General features: G+C 41.6%; 1 protein-coding gene across 6 annotated transcripts in view; it reads left to right on the top strand.

Moving 5' to 3' along the window:
- Positions 1-15,989, top strand: part of LOC136318749 (glycine N-acyltransferase-like) — a 31,816-nt gene extending 15,827 nt beyond the window's left edge. For 5 of the 6 annotated variants that reach the window (XM_066251583.1, XM_066251582.1, XM_066251581.1 and 2 more), the window contains 5 exons: positions 5,721-5,816; positions 6,676-6,783; positions 7,778-7,904; positions 10,180-10,360; positions 12,502-15,989. In XM_066251583.1, the coding sequence (XP_066107680.1) occupies positions 5,721-5,816; positions 6,676-6,783; positions 7,778-7,904; positions 10,180-10,360; positions 12,502-12,904 (915 nt within the window). In that variant the 3' untranslated portion in view covers positions 12,905-15,989. The remainder of the gene's footprint in view (positions 1-5,720; positions 5,817-6,675; positions 6,784-7,777; positions 7,905-10,179; positions 10,361-12,501) is intronic. The other variant, XM_066251584.1, reaches the window with a different exon arrangement.
- Positions 15,990-16,284: the final 295 nt, after the last annotated feature.

Genomic DNA, 16,284 nt, shown 5'->3' with positions numbered 1-16,284 from the left:
TTGGGGGTATATACCCAGTAGAGGGATTGCTGGGTCATAAGGTAGTTCTATTTTCAGTTTTTTGAGGAACCACCATACTTTCTTCCATAATGGTTGTACTACTTTACATTCCCACCAACAGTGGATGAGGGTTCCTTTTTCTCCACAGCCTCTCCAACATTTGCTATTACCTGTCTTGTTAATAATAGCTAATCTAACAGGTGTGAGGTGGTATTTCATTGCAGTTTTGATTTGCATTTCTCTAATAACTAAAGAAGATGAGCATCTTTTCATATATCTGTTGGCCATTTGTATTTCTTCCTGGGAGAAATGTCTGTTCATGTCCTCTTCCCATTTTTTTGTTGGATTGTTTGTTTGTTTGTTGTTGAGTTTTATGAGTTCTTTGTATATTTTGGATATTACGCCCTTATCTGAGCTGTTGTTTGAAAATATCATTTCCCATTTAGTTGGCTGTCTGTTTATTTTGTTATCAGTTTCTCTTGCTGAGCAAAAACTTCTTAGTCTGATGTAGTCCCATTCATTAATTTTTGCCTTCACTTCTCTTGCCTTTGGAGTCAAATTCATAAAATGCTCTTTAAAACCCAGGTTCATGAGTTTAGTACCTATGTCTTCTTCTATGTACTTTATTTATTGTTTCAGGTCTTATGTTTAGATCTTTGATCCATTTTGAGTTAATTTTAGTACAGGGGGACAAACTGTAGTCCAGTTTCATTCTTTTGCATGTGGCTTTCCAGTTTTCCCAGCACCATTTATTGAAGAGGCTTTCTTTTCTCCATTGTGTGTTGTTGGCCCCTTTATCAAAAATTATTTGACTATATATATGTGGTTTTATTTCTAGGTTTTCTATTCTGTTCCATTAGTCTGAGTGTCTATTTTTCTGCCAATAACATGCTATTTTGATTGTCGTGGCCCTATAATATAGTTTGAAGTCAGGTATTGTAATGCCCCCAGCTTCATTCTTTTTCTTTAGGATTGCTTTGGCTATTCGGGGTTTTTTATAGTTCCATATAAATCTGATTATTTTTTTGCTCCATTTCTTTGAAAAATGTCATTGGAATTTTGATGGGAATTGCATTATATTTGTATATTGCTTTGGGTAATATGGCCACCTTGATTATATTTATTCTTCCTAACCAAGAACAAGGAATATTCTTCCATCTCATTATATCTTTTTTTATTTCCCTTAACAATGGTTTATAGTTTTCATTATATAAGTCCTTTACACTCTTTGTTATGTTTATTCCTAAGTATTTTATTTTATTTTATTTTTGTATTTTTCTGAAGCTAGAAACAGGGAGAGACAGTCAGACAGACTCCTGCATGCGCCCGACTGGGATCCACCCGGCATGCCCACCAGGGGGCGATGCTCTGCCCACCAGGGGGAGATGCTCTGCCCCTCCGGGGCGTCGCTCTGTTGCGACCAGAGCCACTCTAGCGCCTGGGGCAGTGACCAAGGAGCCATCCACAGCACCTGGGCCATCTTTGCTCCAATGGAGCCTCCGCTGTGGGAGGGGAAGAGAGAGACAGAGAGGAAGGAGAGGGGGAGGGGTGGAGAAGCAGATGGGTGCTTCTCCTGTGTGCCCTGCCCAGGAATCAAACCCAGGACTTCTGCATGCCAGGCCGACGCTCTACCACTAAGCCAACCGGCCAGGGCCAGTATTTTATTTTTTTTGTTGCAATCGTGAAGAGGATTATTCTTTTGAGTTCATTCTCGAATGTTTCATTGTTGGCATATAGAAAGGCTATTGACTTCTGTATGTTAATTTTGTATTCTGCGACCTTACTGTATTGGCTTATTGTTTCTAGTAGTCTTTTTGTGGATTATTTGGGGTTTTCAATGTATAGGATCATATCATCTGCAAAAAGTGATACCTTTACTTCTTCTTTCCCAATATGGATGCCTTTTATTTTTTTGTCTTGTCTGATTGCTCTGGCTAGAACCTCTAGTACCACATTAAATAAGAGTGGAGAGAGTGGACAACCCTGACTTGTTCCTGATTTAAGGGGGAAAGCCTTCAGTTTTGTGCCATTTAATATGATGTTAGCTGATGGTTTATCATATATGGCCTTTATCATGTTGAGATATTTTCCTTCTATACCCATTTTGTTGAGAGTCTTAAACATAAAATTGTGTTGTATTTTATTGAAAGCCTTTTCTGCGTCTATTGATAAGATCATGTGGTTTTTGTTCTTAGTTTTGTTGATATGGTATATTACGTTAACCGTTTTATGTATGTTGAACCATCCTTGAGATTCTGGGATGAACCCCACTTGATCATGATGTATTATTTTTTTAATATGTTGTTGTATTCAATTTGCTAGCATTTTGTTTAGTATTTTAGCATCTGTATTTATTAGAGATACTGGTCTGTAGTTTTCTTTTTTTGTGCCATCCTTGCCTGGTTTTGGTATGAGGGTTATGTTGGCCTCATAAAATGTGTTTGGAAGTATTGCTTCTTCTTCAATTTTTTGGAAGACTTTGAGTAGAATAGGAACCAAGTCTTCTTTGAATGTTTGATAAAATTCGCTGGTATAGCCATCTGGGCCTGGACTTTTATTTTTGGGGAGGTTTTTAATGTTTTTTTCTATTTCTTCTCTACTAATAGGTCTGTTTAGACTTTCTGCTTCTTCTTGACTCAGTCTAGGAAGGTTGTATTGTTCTAGGAATTTATCCATTTCCTCTAGGTTGTTGAATTTAGTGGCATAAAGTTTTTCATAGTATTCTACAATAATTCTTTGTATATCTACGGTGTCCGTGGTGATTTTTTCTCTTTCATTTTAGATTTTGTTTATATGAGTTCTTTCCCTTTTTTCCTTGGTAAGTCTTGCCAAGGGTTTGTCAATTTTGTTGATCTTTTCAAAGAATCAGCTCATTGTTCTATTAATTTTTTTTATAGTTTTTCTGTTCTCTATTTCATTTATTTCTGCTCTGATTTTTATTATCTCCTTTCTTCGGCTGGTTTTGGGTTGTCTTTGTTCTTCTTTTTCTAGTTCCTTAAGGTGTGAAGTTAAGTGGTTCACTTGGGCTCTCTCTTGTTTGTTCATATATGCCTGAAGTGATATGAACTTCCCTCTTATCACTGCTTTTGCTGCATCCCATAGATTCTGATATGTCGTATTGTCATTTTCATTTGTCTGCATATATCTTTTGATTTCTGCACTCATTAAGTGCTTTCTCATATGTGCCTTGACCAGGGGGCTACAGCAGAGCGAGTGATCCCTTGCTCAAGCCAACAACCTTGAGCTCAAGCCAGAAACCTTGGGCTTTATGCCAGCAACCTTTGGGCTCAAGCCAGAGACCATGGGGTCATGTCTATGATCCCACGTTCATGCCAGCAACTCTGCACTCAAGCTGATGAGCCTGCGCTCAGACCGGCAACCTCGGCATTTTGAACCTGGGTTCTCCATGTCCCAGTTCAATGTTCTATCCATTGTGCCCCCTCCTGGTCAGGCTTAAGTATTTTTTAAAGATAAAAAATAAGCTTTCCTGCCTGACCAGGCGGTGGTGCAGTGGGTAGAGCGTTGGACTGTGATGCCGAGGACCCAGGTTCGAGACCCCGAGGTCACCAGCTTGAGCGTGGGCTCATCTGGTTTGAGCAAAAGCTCACCGGCTTGGACCCAAGGTCGCTGGCTCGAGCAAGGGGTTACTCAGTCTGCTGAAGGCCTGCGGTAAAGGCACATATGAGAAAGCAATCAATGAACAACTAAGGTGTTGCAATGCGCAATGAAAAACTAATGATTGATGCTTCTCATCTCTTTAAAAAAAGAAAAAAAAATAAGCTTTCCTTTGAACCCAGAAATTCCACCTTTGTAGGCACATCTTCACTAGAATAATATATAGGCAATTTCTAAAGTTTAACTACTTTGGAGTTATGTTATGGAATATTCTTGTCACCACCAACTGGTTTTGTGACAGTTGCAAGAACTTCCTCTTTTTTCTTTTCAATCCTGAATTTACTGAATATGTGCTCTGGGACATAGCCTTCCAGGAATACAGAGCCGATCAGGAATATCTGCCAATTCCTCTGACTATGATGAAGTTTTTACTTCAGTGGAGTTTCCTCTTTATACGCTTCTTGGTCTTCTGGGCTACCCTTCATAACCTTGCCACCAGCAAAGCTTTCTTGGCTTCAGGTGCCTTCTCCTTAATATCTGAATTCTCAGCTTCCTCTCTCACCATCTTGCAAGATGGGAGAAAGACAATAGTTTTCTATGTAAAGTGTGTTTTCATTAGGACTAGCTAATGAGTAAACCATGATACAAAGAGGCTAAGTAACTCTTTGAAGATTACAAAGTTTGTTAGTGGTGGCACTGGGGAAATCACTGACAGCAATGTAACCCCAAAAGATGCAGAAGGAAACTTAAAGGATATGTTTATTAAAATGAATGTGTCAGCTTGACCAGGCAGTGGCACAGTGGGTAGAGCTTCAGAATGGGATGCAGAAGACTCAGGTTCCAAATCCCAAGGTTGCAGGTGTTAGCGCAGACTCATCTGGCTTGAGCATGAACTCACCAGCTTGAGCACAGGGTCACTGGCTTGAGTGTGGGATCTTAGACATGACCCCATCATTGCTGGTTTGAGCCCAAAGGTCACTGGCTTGATGTCCAAGGTCACTGGCCTGAGCCCAAAGTCACTGGTTTGAGCAAGGAGTCACTCAGTTTGCTCTAGTGCCCTGGTCAAGGCACATATGAGAAAGCAGTCAATGAACAACTAATTTGCTGCAATGAAGAATTGATCCCTCTCATCTCTCTCCCTTCCTGTCTGTCCCTATCTGTCCCTCTCTCTGTCTCTCTCTATCTCTGTCTATCAAAAATGAATGTGTATTTAGTCAAAATTCAGGGTACTGTAACAAAGTGAAGTGAATATTTCTAAAAGAAAACCGTGTGCGTTCTGCCAGTCTCCTCCCTTGGCGTTAGTGAGGACTTCAGTGACAGTGCCATCAATTAGAGGGCACTAAAGAAGGTTTGAGCATTAACATAGATCCTGCTACTCTTGTTTCATAGTGTCCTCTATGAGGTGGTCTCCTCAGAACTTTTATGGGGCCCTTCTTCATAGTAAGGCTAGGAATGTAGAGTGGCTGTGAAGGAGGAGAAACCAGAAGAATGCGAAGGAGAGGAGGGTCTGGGGCCATCAGTGTCTGGGGTCTTACACTCCAGCCCATGACCTCAGTGTTCAGGACTGAGGGAGCAAAGGCAAACAGAAAAGTCTGAAAAATAACAAACCACAGCTGTGGACCTTGCTTGTTGTCAGTTCCTTGAAATGAACTCACAGCTCCAGAGACAAGAACAAGTAATAAGTCAAGGACAGGCCCACTGGCCCCCTCTCTCACCCTCTCTCCTCCCAGAGACAAAAAAGTCACGTAGGCCTGCAGACAAAGAAGTCAAAGAAGTCAGGCATTTGTCACGTGAAAGCTAAAGCTGTAAAGGTACATAAGATGTAAGAAATCTAACTTCGGGGAGCTTGTGTTTTATTGCCTCTTTTGGGGTCATGCTGCTCTGCCAGCTAAATAAATCCTACTTCCTTTGTGTCTGGACATTTTTGTCCTCCTTCGATTCCTGCAACAGCTCTACTTTCTCTCCCTCTCCCTTCCAGGCAGTGTTTACAAGCGGGCAGACTTACATTACCTGTTACCTTCTAAGTTTCAGGTAAACGTGTGTGGATCTAATTCCTACTGGTTCAGCATTTTCTCATCCTGGATGTTTGTTGATCCTTCCTCTAGGCTAAAATTCCTGCCCAGATGCTTCACTTGCAGGGTTCACAGATGCTGCAGATGCTAGAAAAATCCTTGAGAAAGGGCCTCCCTGAGTCCTTAAAGGTGAGCCTGGGACAATCTCAGGGAAGCAGAGGGTTGTGTCTTCCAGTGACAGAAATGAGAAGGAGAATCAGCCTTTACTGAGCATCTGTTTTGTGGCAGAAATTCACTCATGCTGCACCTCACTTAGTTCACATCACCTCTTTGTAAATGAGGTAGACTATGGAGCTTCTTTGCATTCTCTTGGCTAATTGGTGTGAGTTAAATTACAAGTTTAAAAAATGAATGTTGGTTCATCCATATCACAGAACACTCTACAGTCATTAAAATTATTATTATTTATTGAAAAAGATGACTAGAATGTATTTACTCAATTAGGGAAAACATTTCAAAATCTCACATATCTGAAATGTTGCATTTTGTAAAATTTGTTGTGTGTTTAAATGAATAGAAGTAAATGCATTGAAAGATTTTTAGCCTTTTTTATAATTGAGGTATACTTGGCACACATCACAATAGTTTTGGGTTTATTAAATTCTACTATGGAGAGTCTATGATTTTTATTCATTAATTATATTGGTCTGAATGTTTTACAAAATGAGTATATTTTTAAGAAAGATATTTACTGGGGTAAAAATCTATAACATAAAATTGTTTGGCAGAAGTGCTCATTAGAGCACTATAAAATTCCAAAATTCCATGATTATAGAAATAACCCTGTCCTGATCAAGCAAGGTACTTCACCATTCCTTTCTAATACAAGGATGGACAAAATTCCATCTATAGTTGTGGGTATACAAAACACAGAGTTAATAAAACTTGCAATAATCATAACCTCCATGTCTTTTCTCATATGAAAGACTGTAAGCCTACCTTGCCAGCCCTTGTATAGTGACACTCTCATTTTCTTGGGATACTATAGGTTTATGGGACCGTCTTTCACATGAACCAGGGAAACCCATTCAAGCTAAAGGCCCTGGTGGACAAGTGGCCTGATTTTAACACAGTGGTTGTTCGTCCTCAAGAGAAGGTAAGGTTCCATCCAGATGCTTCATAAAATGGTGGTCATATTTGTGTTTGCTAGGTCCCTATCACACACCTGGATGTGTGGGAGACCCTGGGTATATAGAAATAAATCACAGGGATGATTACCAAGTCCCTGTCCTCAGAAAGTCCACAGCCTGGAGGAGAATACAGGCAAGTCCACAAATAAATTACAGAATGTTGTGAAATGTGCAGCAACAGGAGAATGAATGAGATAATGATTGTCTAACCGCTATGCTATACAGCTGAAACTAATATAAAATAATACTGAGTGTCAACTGTAATTGAAAGCTAAAATTTTTTTTAAAGGTATAACACAGCTGATGAAACTGTACATGACACATCTTCATACTCATTCATTGTTTTAGTTTGTTTTCAAGAGCGGACACCAGACTGCATCCTGGTGATGCTGTAGACCACACTTTGTTATTTTTTTGCATCTGGTTTATGGGAACAGAGGCACTTAATTGAAGGTTATGCTAATTTAAGGGTATGTTGATGGCACAGACAAAAGTCATACCTTTTGTTGAAGATGTTAAAAGAACATCTCCAAGGCTAGACATCTTTATTGTAGTAAAACAGACCCTAGTTCATTTTTAACTCTTAACCTAAAGGAAAAAATTATTTCCTACCTTTTAAAAACACCAGCCTTGAGCCTGACCAGTGGTGGTGCAGTGGATAAAGCATCAACCTGGAATGCTGAGGTTACCAGTTTGAAACCCTGGGCTTGCCTGGTCAAGGCACATAAAAAAAGTTTTGTTCTGGTAATTTTTTATTATTAATTGAGTAAGGAAGTTTTGACTTGATCTTGTAATATAAATAATTCCTAATAAAGGCAATTCATTAAGCAGGAAAAAAAAACCTAATACTTTAGTATTTTTTTAAAAATCATACTATTATATAATGGGATATGGAAAACAGTTATTGCAATCAGGAAATACAAACATTTTGGTTGATTCTATTTTTCCCAAACCAAACAGGAGATGACAGATGACCTTGATCATTACACCAATACTTACCAAATCTACTCCAAGGACCCCAAGAACTGTCAGGAATTCCTTGGCTCACCAGAAGTCATCAACTGGAAACAGCACTTGCAGATCCAAAGTAAGGGGACTGGGATGTGTGTCAGTTGTTGGGATCTTCCATGTCTACTCCTATAGGGTCGCTTTTCACTTTGAATGACACCCTTACATCATTCCATATGTCTTTACGTAAAGCCCCACACACTCCACCTGCTGGCCATTCTTGCTCTCAGCTGCCGCCACCTTCACGGTGAATTAGAATCTGAAAATGGCAATATATGGGGTTTCTAAAAGAAGTCATGAGTAATACAATGTCTTAAGAGCTAAAGACTTAACCTAACCAGGAGGTGGCGTACTGGATAGAGCATCAAACTAGGACGCAGAGGACCCAGGTTCGAAACCCAGAGCTCACGTGCTTCAGTGCAAGCTCATCTGGTTTAAGCAAGGCTCACCAGCTTGAGCCCCAAGGCCACTGGCTTGAACAAGGAGTCACTTGGTCTGCTGTAACCCCCTGCTGCCACAACAAAGAACTGATGCTTCTCATCTCTCTCTCTTCCTGTCTGTCTATCCCTCTCTCTATCTCTCTCTGTCTCTGTAACAAAATAATAATAATAATAATAATAATAATAATGACTCATGATTTATTTTTCCAAGGTCTGTGAAGGGGCAACCATATAAGGAGCAGAATTCCCCCCTCTTGTTTTTATTTTATCATTCTGTCATATTTACAAAGGAGAAATCTGGTGGTTAAAAATATGTTCCCTGGAACCAAGCTACCTAAGAATGTGATCTTGTGATTGTGATCTCGTTGGGCCTGTTGTTAGTTATGTGATCTAGGGCAAGTAGCATCCTCTCCGTGGATCAGTTTCCTTATGGGTAAAAATGAGGATGATGGTGGTACTCAAAACATAGAGCCATTTGAAGATAATATGAGGTCTTGCCTGAGAGATGCTTAGCATTAGCTGTGTCTGGTGTTACCAGTTGGTTTTCAAACCATTACAAAACAATGACTTCTAACAGCAATAATTTATTAGCTCAGAATTTCTTGGGGAAGCAATTTAGACAGGACTCAGCTGGGTGATTCTTCAGCTAGTCGCTCCTGGGCTCGCCCATGTGGCCGCAATCAGCAGGGGTTATCTGTGAGCCAGTAGGAGAGTTAGCCACAGCCCCGGGCCTGGCTGCTGATGCTGGGTTTGTCTGTGCTAGCTGTTGACTGTGCTGGTGGAAGTGGAGTGGGCCATGTAGAGATGTCATTTTCAAAAGCAGGAAGAGAAGCCAAGAAAAATAAAATTTAAATTAAAGAAAAAGAGAGAGAGGGCAAGATTTAGGGCACCGTCCCTTTTCAGGCTTCCTATTAGATTACATTTACTACTGTTCCACTGGCTAGAGCAAGTTGCACGGTTAAGCCCAGAGTTGTAAGCCAGGAGGAAAAATCAGGATAGTGAGGAAAATAAAAGAACCTCTCGAGGTTATTGTAGCACCAATCTACTGCATAGAATGTATAGAAATTGTTGGATAAATTTTGGTCATCACATTTATACCTCATCTCTTTTTTTTTTTTTTTTTTTGTATTTTTCTGAAGCTGGAAATGGGGAGAGACAGTCAGACAGACTCCCACATGCGCCCAACCGGGATCCACCCGGCATGCCCACGAGGGGGCGACGCTCTGCCCACCAGGGGGCGATGCTCTGCCCCTCCGGGTCATCGCTCTGTTGCGACCAGAGCCACTCTAGCACCTGGGGCAGAGGCCAAGGAGCCATCTCCAGTACCCAGGCCATCTTTGCTCCAATGGAGCCTCGGCTGCGGGAGGGGAAGAGAGAGACAGAGAGGAAGGAGAGGGGGAGGGGTGGAGAAGCAGATGGGCGCTTCTCCTGTGTGCCCTAGCCGGGAATCAAACCCGGGACTTCTGCACTCCAGGCCGACGCTCTACCACTCAGCCAACCGGCCAGGGCCTATACCTCATCTCTTTTGATAGCCATAAGTGTACAGTGACATGTTCAGGAATTATAGTGTTATCCCAATTTTTTTTTTAGTTTTTTTCTTTTCCTTTTTTCTCATTTCCTCCACCTTCTTATACCCATCTCCCACCCCCACCCAACAGTTGTCAGCCTGCTCTCTATTTATGAGTCTGTCTCTATTTTGCTTGTTAGTTTATTTTGTTCATTATACAGTGGTATCCCAATTTTAAATTTAAAAAATCTGAAAGTGATTTAAGCATTATCTTACAGAGCCCATGTCATAATCAAGCACGAGTTTTGAGGACTCTAAACCCACAAATTTTTCATCTCTTAGGCTGTTTCCCTGACATTAAAAAGAAACAGTAATATCTCAGGTTATTTCTCACTTCCTTCGTTTAGGTTCACAGTCTAGCCTGGATGAAGTGATAAAAAATCTTGCAGCTATTAAATCCGGCCAGGTCAAGCTAAAACAATGCATCCTCTTTATGCTCTCTGGAACAGCAAAGAAATTGGTTCCTTCCCTGCTGGATGCCCAGAAGTTATCACCTGATGGTGCTGCATACAATTCCACAACAATTCTGTAAGTTTGACAGAAGCCACTCTGCTTTGCTCAGCTCTGTCACTGCTGCAGGAGTTCGTGTATTGGTTTTCTGACTGCTGCAAAAAAAATCACCTCAAACTGAGGTGGCTGAAAACCACAGAAAGCTATTCTCTCACAGAGAATAAATAGAGGCTGGAAGTCTGAAGGGAGGGTGTTGGCAAGCCAGTGTTCCCTTTAAAGCCTGTAGGAGAGAATCCTTCTTTGCCTCTTCCAGCTTCTGGTAGCTCTAAGCATTCCTTGGCTTGTGGCTGCATCACTCGAGTCTCTGATTTTACACTCACATGGCCTTCTCCTCTGTGCATGTGTCTTCTCTTCTGCCTGTTATAAGGATTGCCATTGGACTTAAGGTCCAAGATGATTTCAGGTTGAGATCCTTAATTTCTTTACATCTGCAAAGACCCTTTTCAAAAGAAGGTCACATTTTTAGTTTCCAGCTGGAAATATCTTTTAAGTAGACATGCCATTCAGCACACTATGCCTCCCAACTTCTCTTCCAGCTCTTGCTTGGACTCTTTTTTTTTTTTTTACCAATTTTTCTGAAAAGTAGCCAGAGTAAACTTCTTGTAAAAACTATAAATTAGAACATATCTCTCCCTTCTTAAAAGACTCTGTTACTTCCCATCTCACCTTGAAATAATTCCAAACTCCTTCACAGCCTTAGAAGAGCCAGCATTTATTGACATTTTAGACCTTATCTCTTTTGCTTACTTCCCCAACAACGCTGGTCTTCCTGATGTTAATCATCATGGCTCATCGCAGCCTCCCCTCCACCTTGCCCACTCTACACACATGACTTCTTTTGTTATTCAGGACTTCTCAAATGGCACACTACCAAAGAGTGTTAGCTAAACCACTCACCTAAGGTCACTTCCTAGTTATTTTGCACATATGATCCAGTTTTATATTCTTTATAGCAATTTGTGATCATTTGGAATTAGCTAACTTAGTCAACTTACATACTTATTTGATGTTTGAACTCTCTTAATGCAACAATGCAACCCCCCCCAACCCAGAGCAGATACCTTCTCTGTCTTGTTCAATGATAGAGACTCACAATTAGAACAGCACCTAGTACAGAGTAGATGCTGAATAAATTCCTGTTTAGTGAATTCACAGAACAGAAGATTTCCAAAAGAGAGGATTTTTAACAAGTTTTACCTTTTCTCCCATTGAGGTCTAGTTGAACACTGAAGAGAGTTAAAAACTGATGGTGGAGATTTGATCTGGAGACTCCCCGTCCCTGTGACCCTCTTTGGGTTACCATGCATGGAAAAGCTTTAGTCACACTGTATCACACATTATGCCAGAAAAGCTCTTCCATATCTTTAATCTCATTTGATTCTCTTGCCCATCCCATGAGATAGACAAGGTAGGAGATATTATCCCCCTTTTCCTACCAGAAAACAGGCTCAGATGATGCTATAGCCCGTTCAGGTCACGTGGAAGGAAGGTCAAGGCAAAACTGGGGCTTGAGTCTCTATCTTCTAGTTCTACACTGTGGGCTCTTTTCAGGATACCCCACAGAGCCCCCTTACAACACAGCAGAAACCTTCAGACATCATGTTCTGTACCTCAGGGGCCACCTGCAGTCCACATCACTGCCCCCTATGGACTTGAGCATCCCCACAGTGGCCAGGGGCCCTTCGCCGCCAGTATTCTAAGAGTCCATGGTTCTCAGCTCTGACTTTACGGATTGCTCGCCTCTGGTTTGGAGCACTTGTTTATTTGCTCTGAAACCTTTCCCTTCTGGGTAAAAGGAAGATAAGAACACTTGCCCTATCCAGCTTGGAGGTTATGTTCAAGGCCAAGTGAAGCAATTGCAGCTTATTTCTCTGGGGTGCTTGTTCTCTCCTCGGTACTGGTTCCAGCACTGATATCCATGGGCTCCTGTAAGCCTCATAATGATTCTAGGAGGCAGGTGTGCTTCTCATTCATATTTATTAGATGACAAAAGAAAGGGAGAGATGAAGTCATCAGCTCCAAATCACACAAGTAGTCAGTTGATGAACACAAGCAGCCTGGCTACAATTTGCCTCCTGGGATTATCTGGAGGGAAACAAATATAATACTTCCCCATATGTATGCTATTATGGGCTGTTATTTTTCTTCATTCTCAATAGCAACCAAGAAATGTTCAAACTCTCATCCCTGGATGTCACCCATGCTGCCCTGGTGGATAAATTCTGGAGTTTTGGCGGCAATGAGAAGAGCCAGAGATTCATCAAGCGCTGTATCCAGAACTTCCCCACCTTCTGTGTGCTGGGACCCGAGGGGACTCCTGTGTCCTGGGACCTGATGGACCAGACAGGAGAGCTGCGAATGGCGGGCACCATGCCTGAGTACCGAAGACACGGTCTTGTTTTTCAAGTCATCAGGGCCCAGGTCCAGGCTCTGGAGAAATTTAACTTCCCCATGTATTCTCATGTGGATAGAGCCAACCACGCCATGCGCAAAGTGTGCTTCAAACTGTCATTTGTCCCTATGCCTGCTGACTGGAACCAGTGGAAATATGAGCCTCTGTGAGGCAGTCTTGAATAAAAAATGGTGTTGGATGGGACGATTATGTGGCAAGAGGAACATATGGTGAATAAAGAGAAACAATCAATTGGAATCAGTGGAAATGACCCGGTTTCTGAGCACTGGGGAAAGACAGTGCTGGGTGACGCACAGGACGGCCTCTGTCCTTACGCTCAGCCCTCACAGAGTCCCTTCGTTTCCTCGGGAGGACGTTGTCCAGAGGCCCATGCCCCTCACCGCAGGACCTTCAGCGCACTTCATGATCAGTCACGTGTTGTCCTATCTTGCTCTTCCTGGAAGTCTGGCTCATTGACCCTGGCCAATTGGCCAGGAGGTGGTAACATTTTGTGTAGCACTCTGATTTTACTCTCTGGCTTTTTTTGTTTTTTGTTTTTTTCTCTGGACAGTGGCCTGTCTTTTCAACAGGTCATCCTTTCCCAGGTCATTTCTTAAGCTTTATATTAAATCATGAGAAATACAATGCACAACCTAAATAATATGAGGGCAGGAAGCAAGTGAACTCAGTCAGATGGAGAAAGCCAAATACTGTATGATTTCACTCATGAGTGAGATATTTTTTAAAAATGAACAAAACAAACCTAATAGATGCAGACTATAGGTTATTGATTACCAGACAGAAAGGGTTGGGGATGAGGGAGGCAAAATGGTAAATGGAGTCAGCTGTATACTGACAGATGGAAACCAAACCTTTGGTGGTGAGAGCGCTGTCATGTATACAGGTGCCAAATTATAACACCGTACACCTGAAACTCATAGGATGTTACAAAGCAGTGTCAGTGCAATTTAAAAAGGGAGACAGAAAGAGTATGAATGTTGAGTGAGAAGATTGGATGGCAGAACCCACGCATACCGCAAACCTTTGCAGAGCACAGTGTTAGGCACTGTGCTGGTGCAGCTATGAGGGTGAACAGAACAGATGATTCCTAACTGTGCACACCTCATAAGTAAAGCGTCTAAGGAAAGAGATGGAGATCACCAGTGCCATCACATAAGTCAACTCATTCTGAGAAAATTCGAGGTGTGTAAAGGATAAAGTGAAAGTAGCTACAGATCCGTGTAAGATAGACTCTTGACTTGCAGAGGTAGGAGGAGGCTCCTGTTAGAGAAACAGGAGGCAGCATGATCTAAGCAGCTGTATTAGAAAGAAGATGGGGTTTGTAAGATCCTTTTGTTTTACCTTGAAGTGGTTGTGACTCACTCAGTCAAGTCACAAAACACCTGACCAGCCTATCTTGCAGACATGTTCACAAGCAATCGGCATGCTTTCGGTCAGGGTGCTCTGTAACCTGTAAAAGTTCATAACCTTATTCTTTAAAGAAAACGTCCAGCAGAAACCCTTAACCCCTTCTTACAGTTTCATGGTCTCTAGGGAATCTCAGCAGGTCTCAAAATGATATTATCGTCTCTATGTCAGATGGAGTCCCTTCTCCTCTCCAGTTCCCCACCCTTCCTGCTCCAGGACCTGCTCCCATCTCCTACCCTCTACTCTCTTTTCCCATGCTCTTTTCACTGCCAGAGCTTAAAAATAACACATTATTCAAAACCATTCTCCAAAGCGTCTCCTATCATAGAGCCTTCCCTAAAATGTCCAATTTGAAAATGACTTCTCTCTCCTGTGAACTCCTCCATCATTTTACTCATACCTTTCTGGGGGACTCCCATTCGTCTAAGTCTATATTCTTTCAAATAGTTGGGGAGGGAGGTTAGGGGTTGTTTTTTGTTTGTTTGTTTGTTTGTTTGTTTGTTTTTTGCACAGCTGCTAGCATAAGAAGGTCATTGACCTTAAGGGAAGAGTTGTTTTGCTCCTGAATGATGCAAAGGCAACAATGTGTAGTAGAGAACCATGGAAACCTTGAATTGGGTTAAGCAGTTGAGAAGGGCTCTGATGTGGACATTTTCTTTAATGGTAGAGTTAAATAAGTTCATTTATTTCCATTTTATATTATAATCTTCTAAAGGTAAAAAAAAATAATCATTTTCCACCAAGAAAAAGGCCCAGGGGAAAAAGGGAGGGGGAGTTAAGGAGAAGTAGAGTGCAAAGAAGTGGGTAAAAAAAAATTCCTTCAGAGAACTTTGTCATGTTCCAAAATTAACCCAAAGTATGCATCAAATCAAGGAGTATTTAATTCCAGAAAATGGCTGGCTCTTGGTAAGAATGATTAGCTTTATGGGGCTGTAACTTGTCCTATCCCCATCACTGTTTCCCCGTCACCATTTCTCCAGCTTTTCAGAATCATGTTAACCAACAGCCTTATGATCTCGGTGAAAACCTGCAGCCTAGGAGCTACTGGAAAGGGCAGAATGGACTTGGAACGGCCCCAAGCAGCCTTCTCAGAGTTTTTCTTTATAGGATCTGAGTCTTCTAATTATATCTAAGAAATCTAGAAGACTACATGTGTATAGGGGTATGTACATGCCTAGGATTATGTGCATGCCCAGGAAATCACAGAGAAGGATCTAAGCCCTCACCTCTGCCTGACCTTGAGGCCGTCCACACACAGAAAGTGATGGTTAAAGTGGAGGCGCGCTGCCCGCCTGCACATTGAAGACACGCCTCCACACAAAGGCAGAATCTTTCTGCAAAGGCGGGGAGAGTACTGGTTCCAGTCATTGAAGGAAACCACTTGGTTGACCACAAAGCTAACTGATCAGAAACTGTTGTGACCACACGAGACAAACTTTATGAATACACTTATAACCACGAAAGTGTACACTGTAAAAGGGTGAAGTTTGTGATGTGTGACTCATATTGCAAAACGAAATAAATATAGAAAAACAAAAGCACAAAAGATAAACAAGCTAAAGCAATACTGGCAATGGTAATAAGTAATTCATAGAAGAAATATCAGTGGCCCCCCAAAATGTACATATATGTGAGCAATCATCAATCTTATGAGAAATCATCAATGTCTTATTAATAAGGTGTTTTTTTAATTTTTGAGGAATTTCCCTTGCCTTGGCCCTGGCCTTGGATTACACCAGAAGTTTTATTCCTTCTTGCATCATATGGCTTGAGCTGCATACCTTGTGTGGTTTGTTTGTTTTTTAATAAACTTTAACCTTGACCTCATCCACAGATGCATAAGTTTGCATAAGCTTCTTTTCCCCTGTCATTGGTTGACTGGTATACCTGCCACACAAAAGCCACCCTAGTACCAGAAATTCACCTCTCCCCTTTCATTACCAGTCTCATGTCTTTCCCACGAGTGGCCCCAAACATGCTCTCACCTTGCATCTGCAAATGTTGCTGCCAGTTGATAACACCTGGCAAACCAACGACCTCATGTAAATCCTCTGGAGTCTTAGAATAAACTTAGTAAGTGCTGGTGTAGTGATCAAGGTCATCTGTTAGCCCAGCGGTTCTC

This window comes from Saccopteryx bilineata, chromosome 1, assembly GCF_036850765.1.
Source record: "Saccopteryx bilineata isolate mSacBil1 chromosome 1, mSacBil1_pri_phased_curated, whole genome shotgun sequence".
Taxonomy (NCBI): domain Eukaryota; kingdom Metazoa; phylum Chordata; class Mammalia; order Chiroptera; family Emballonuridae; genus Saccopteryx; species Saccopteryx bilineata.
This window is presented reverse-complemented; position numbering and strand designations above follow the sequence as displayed.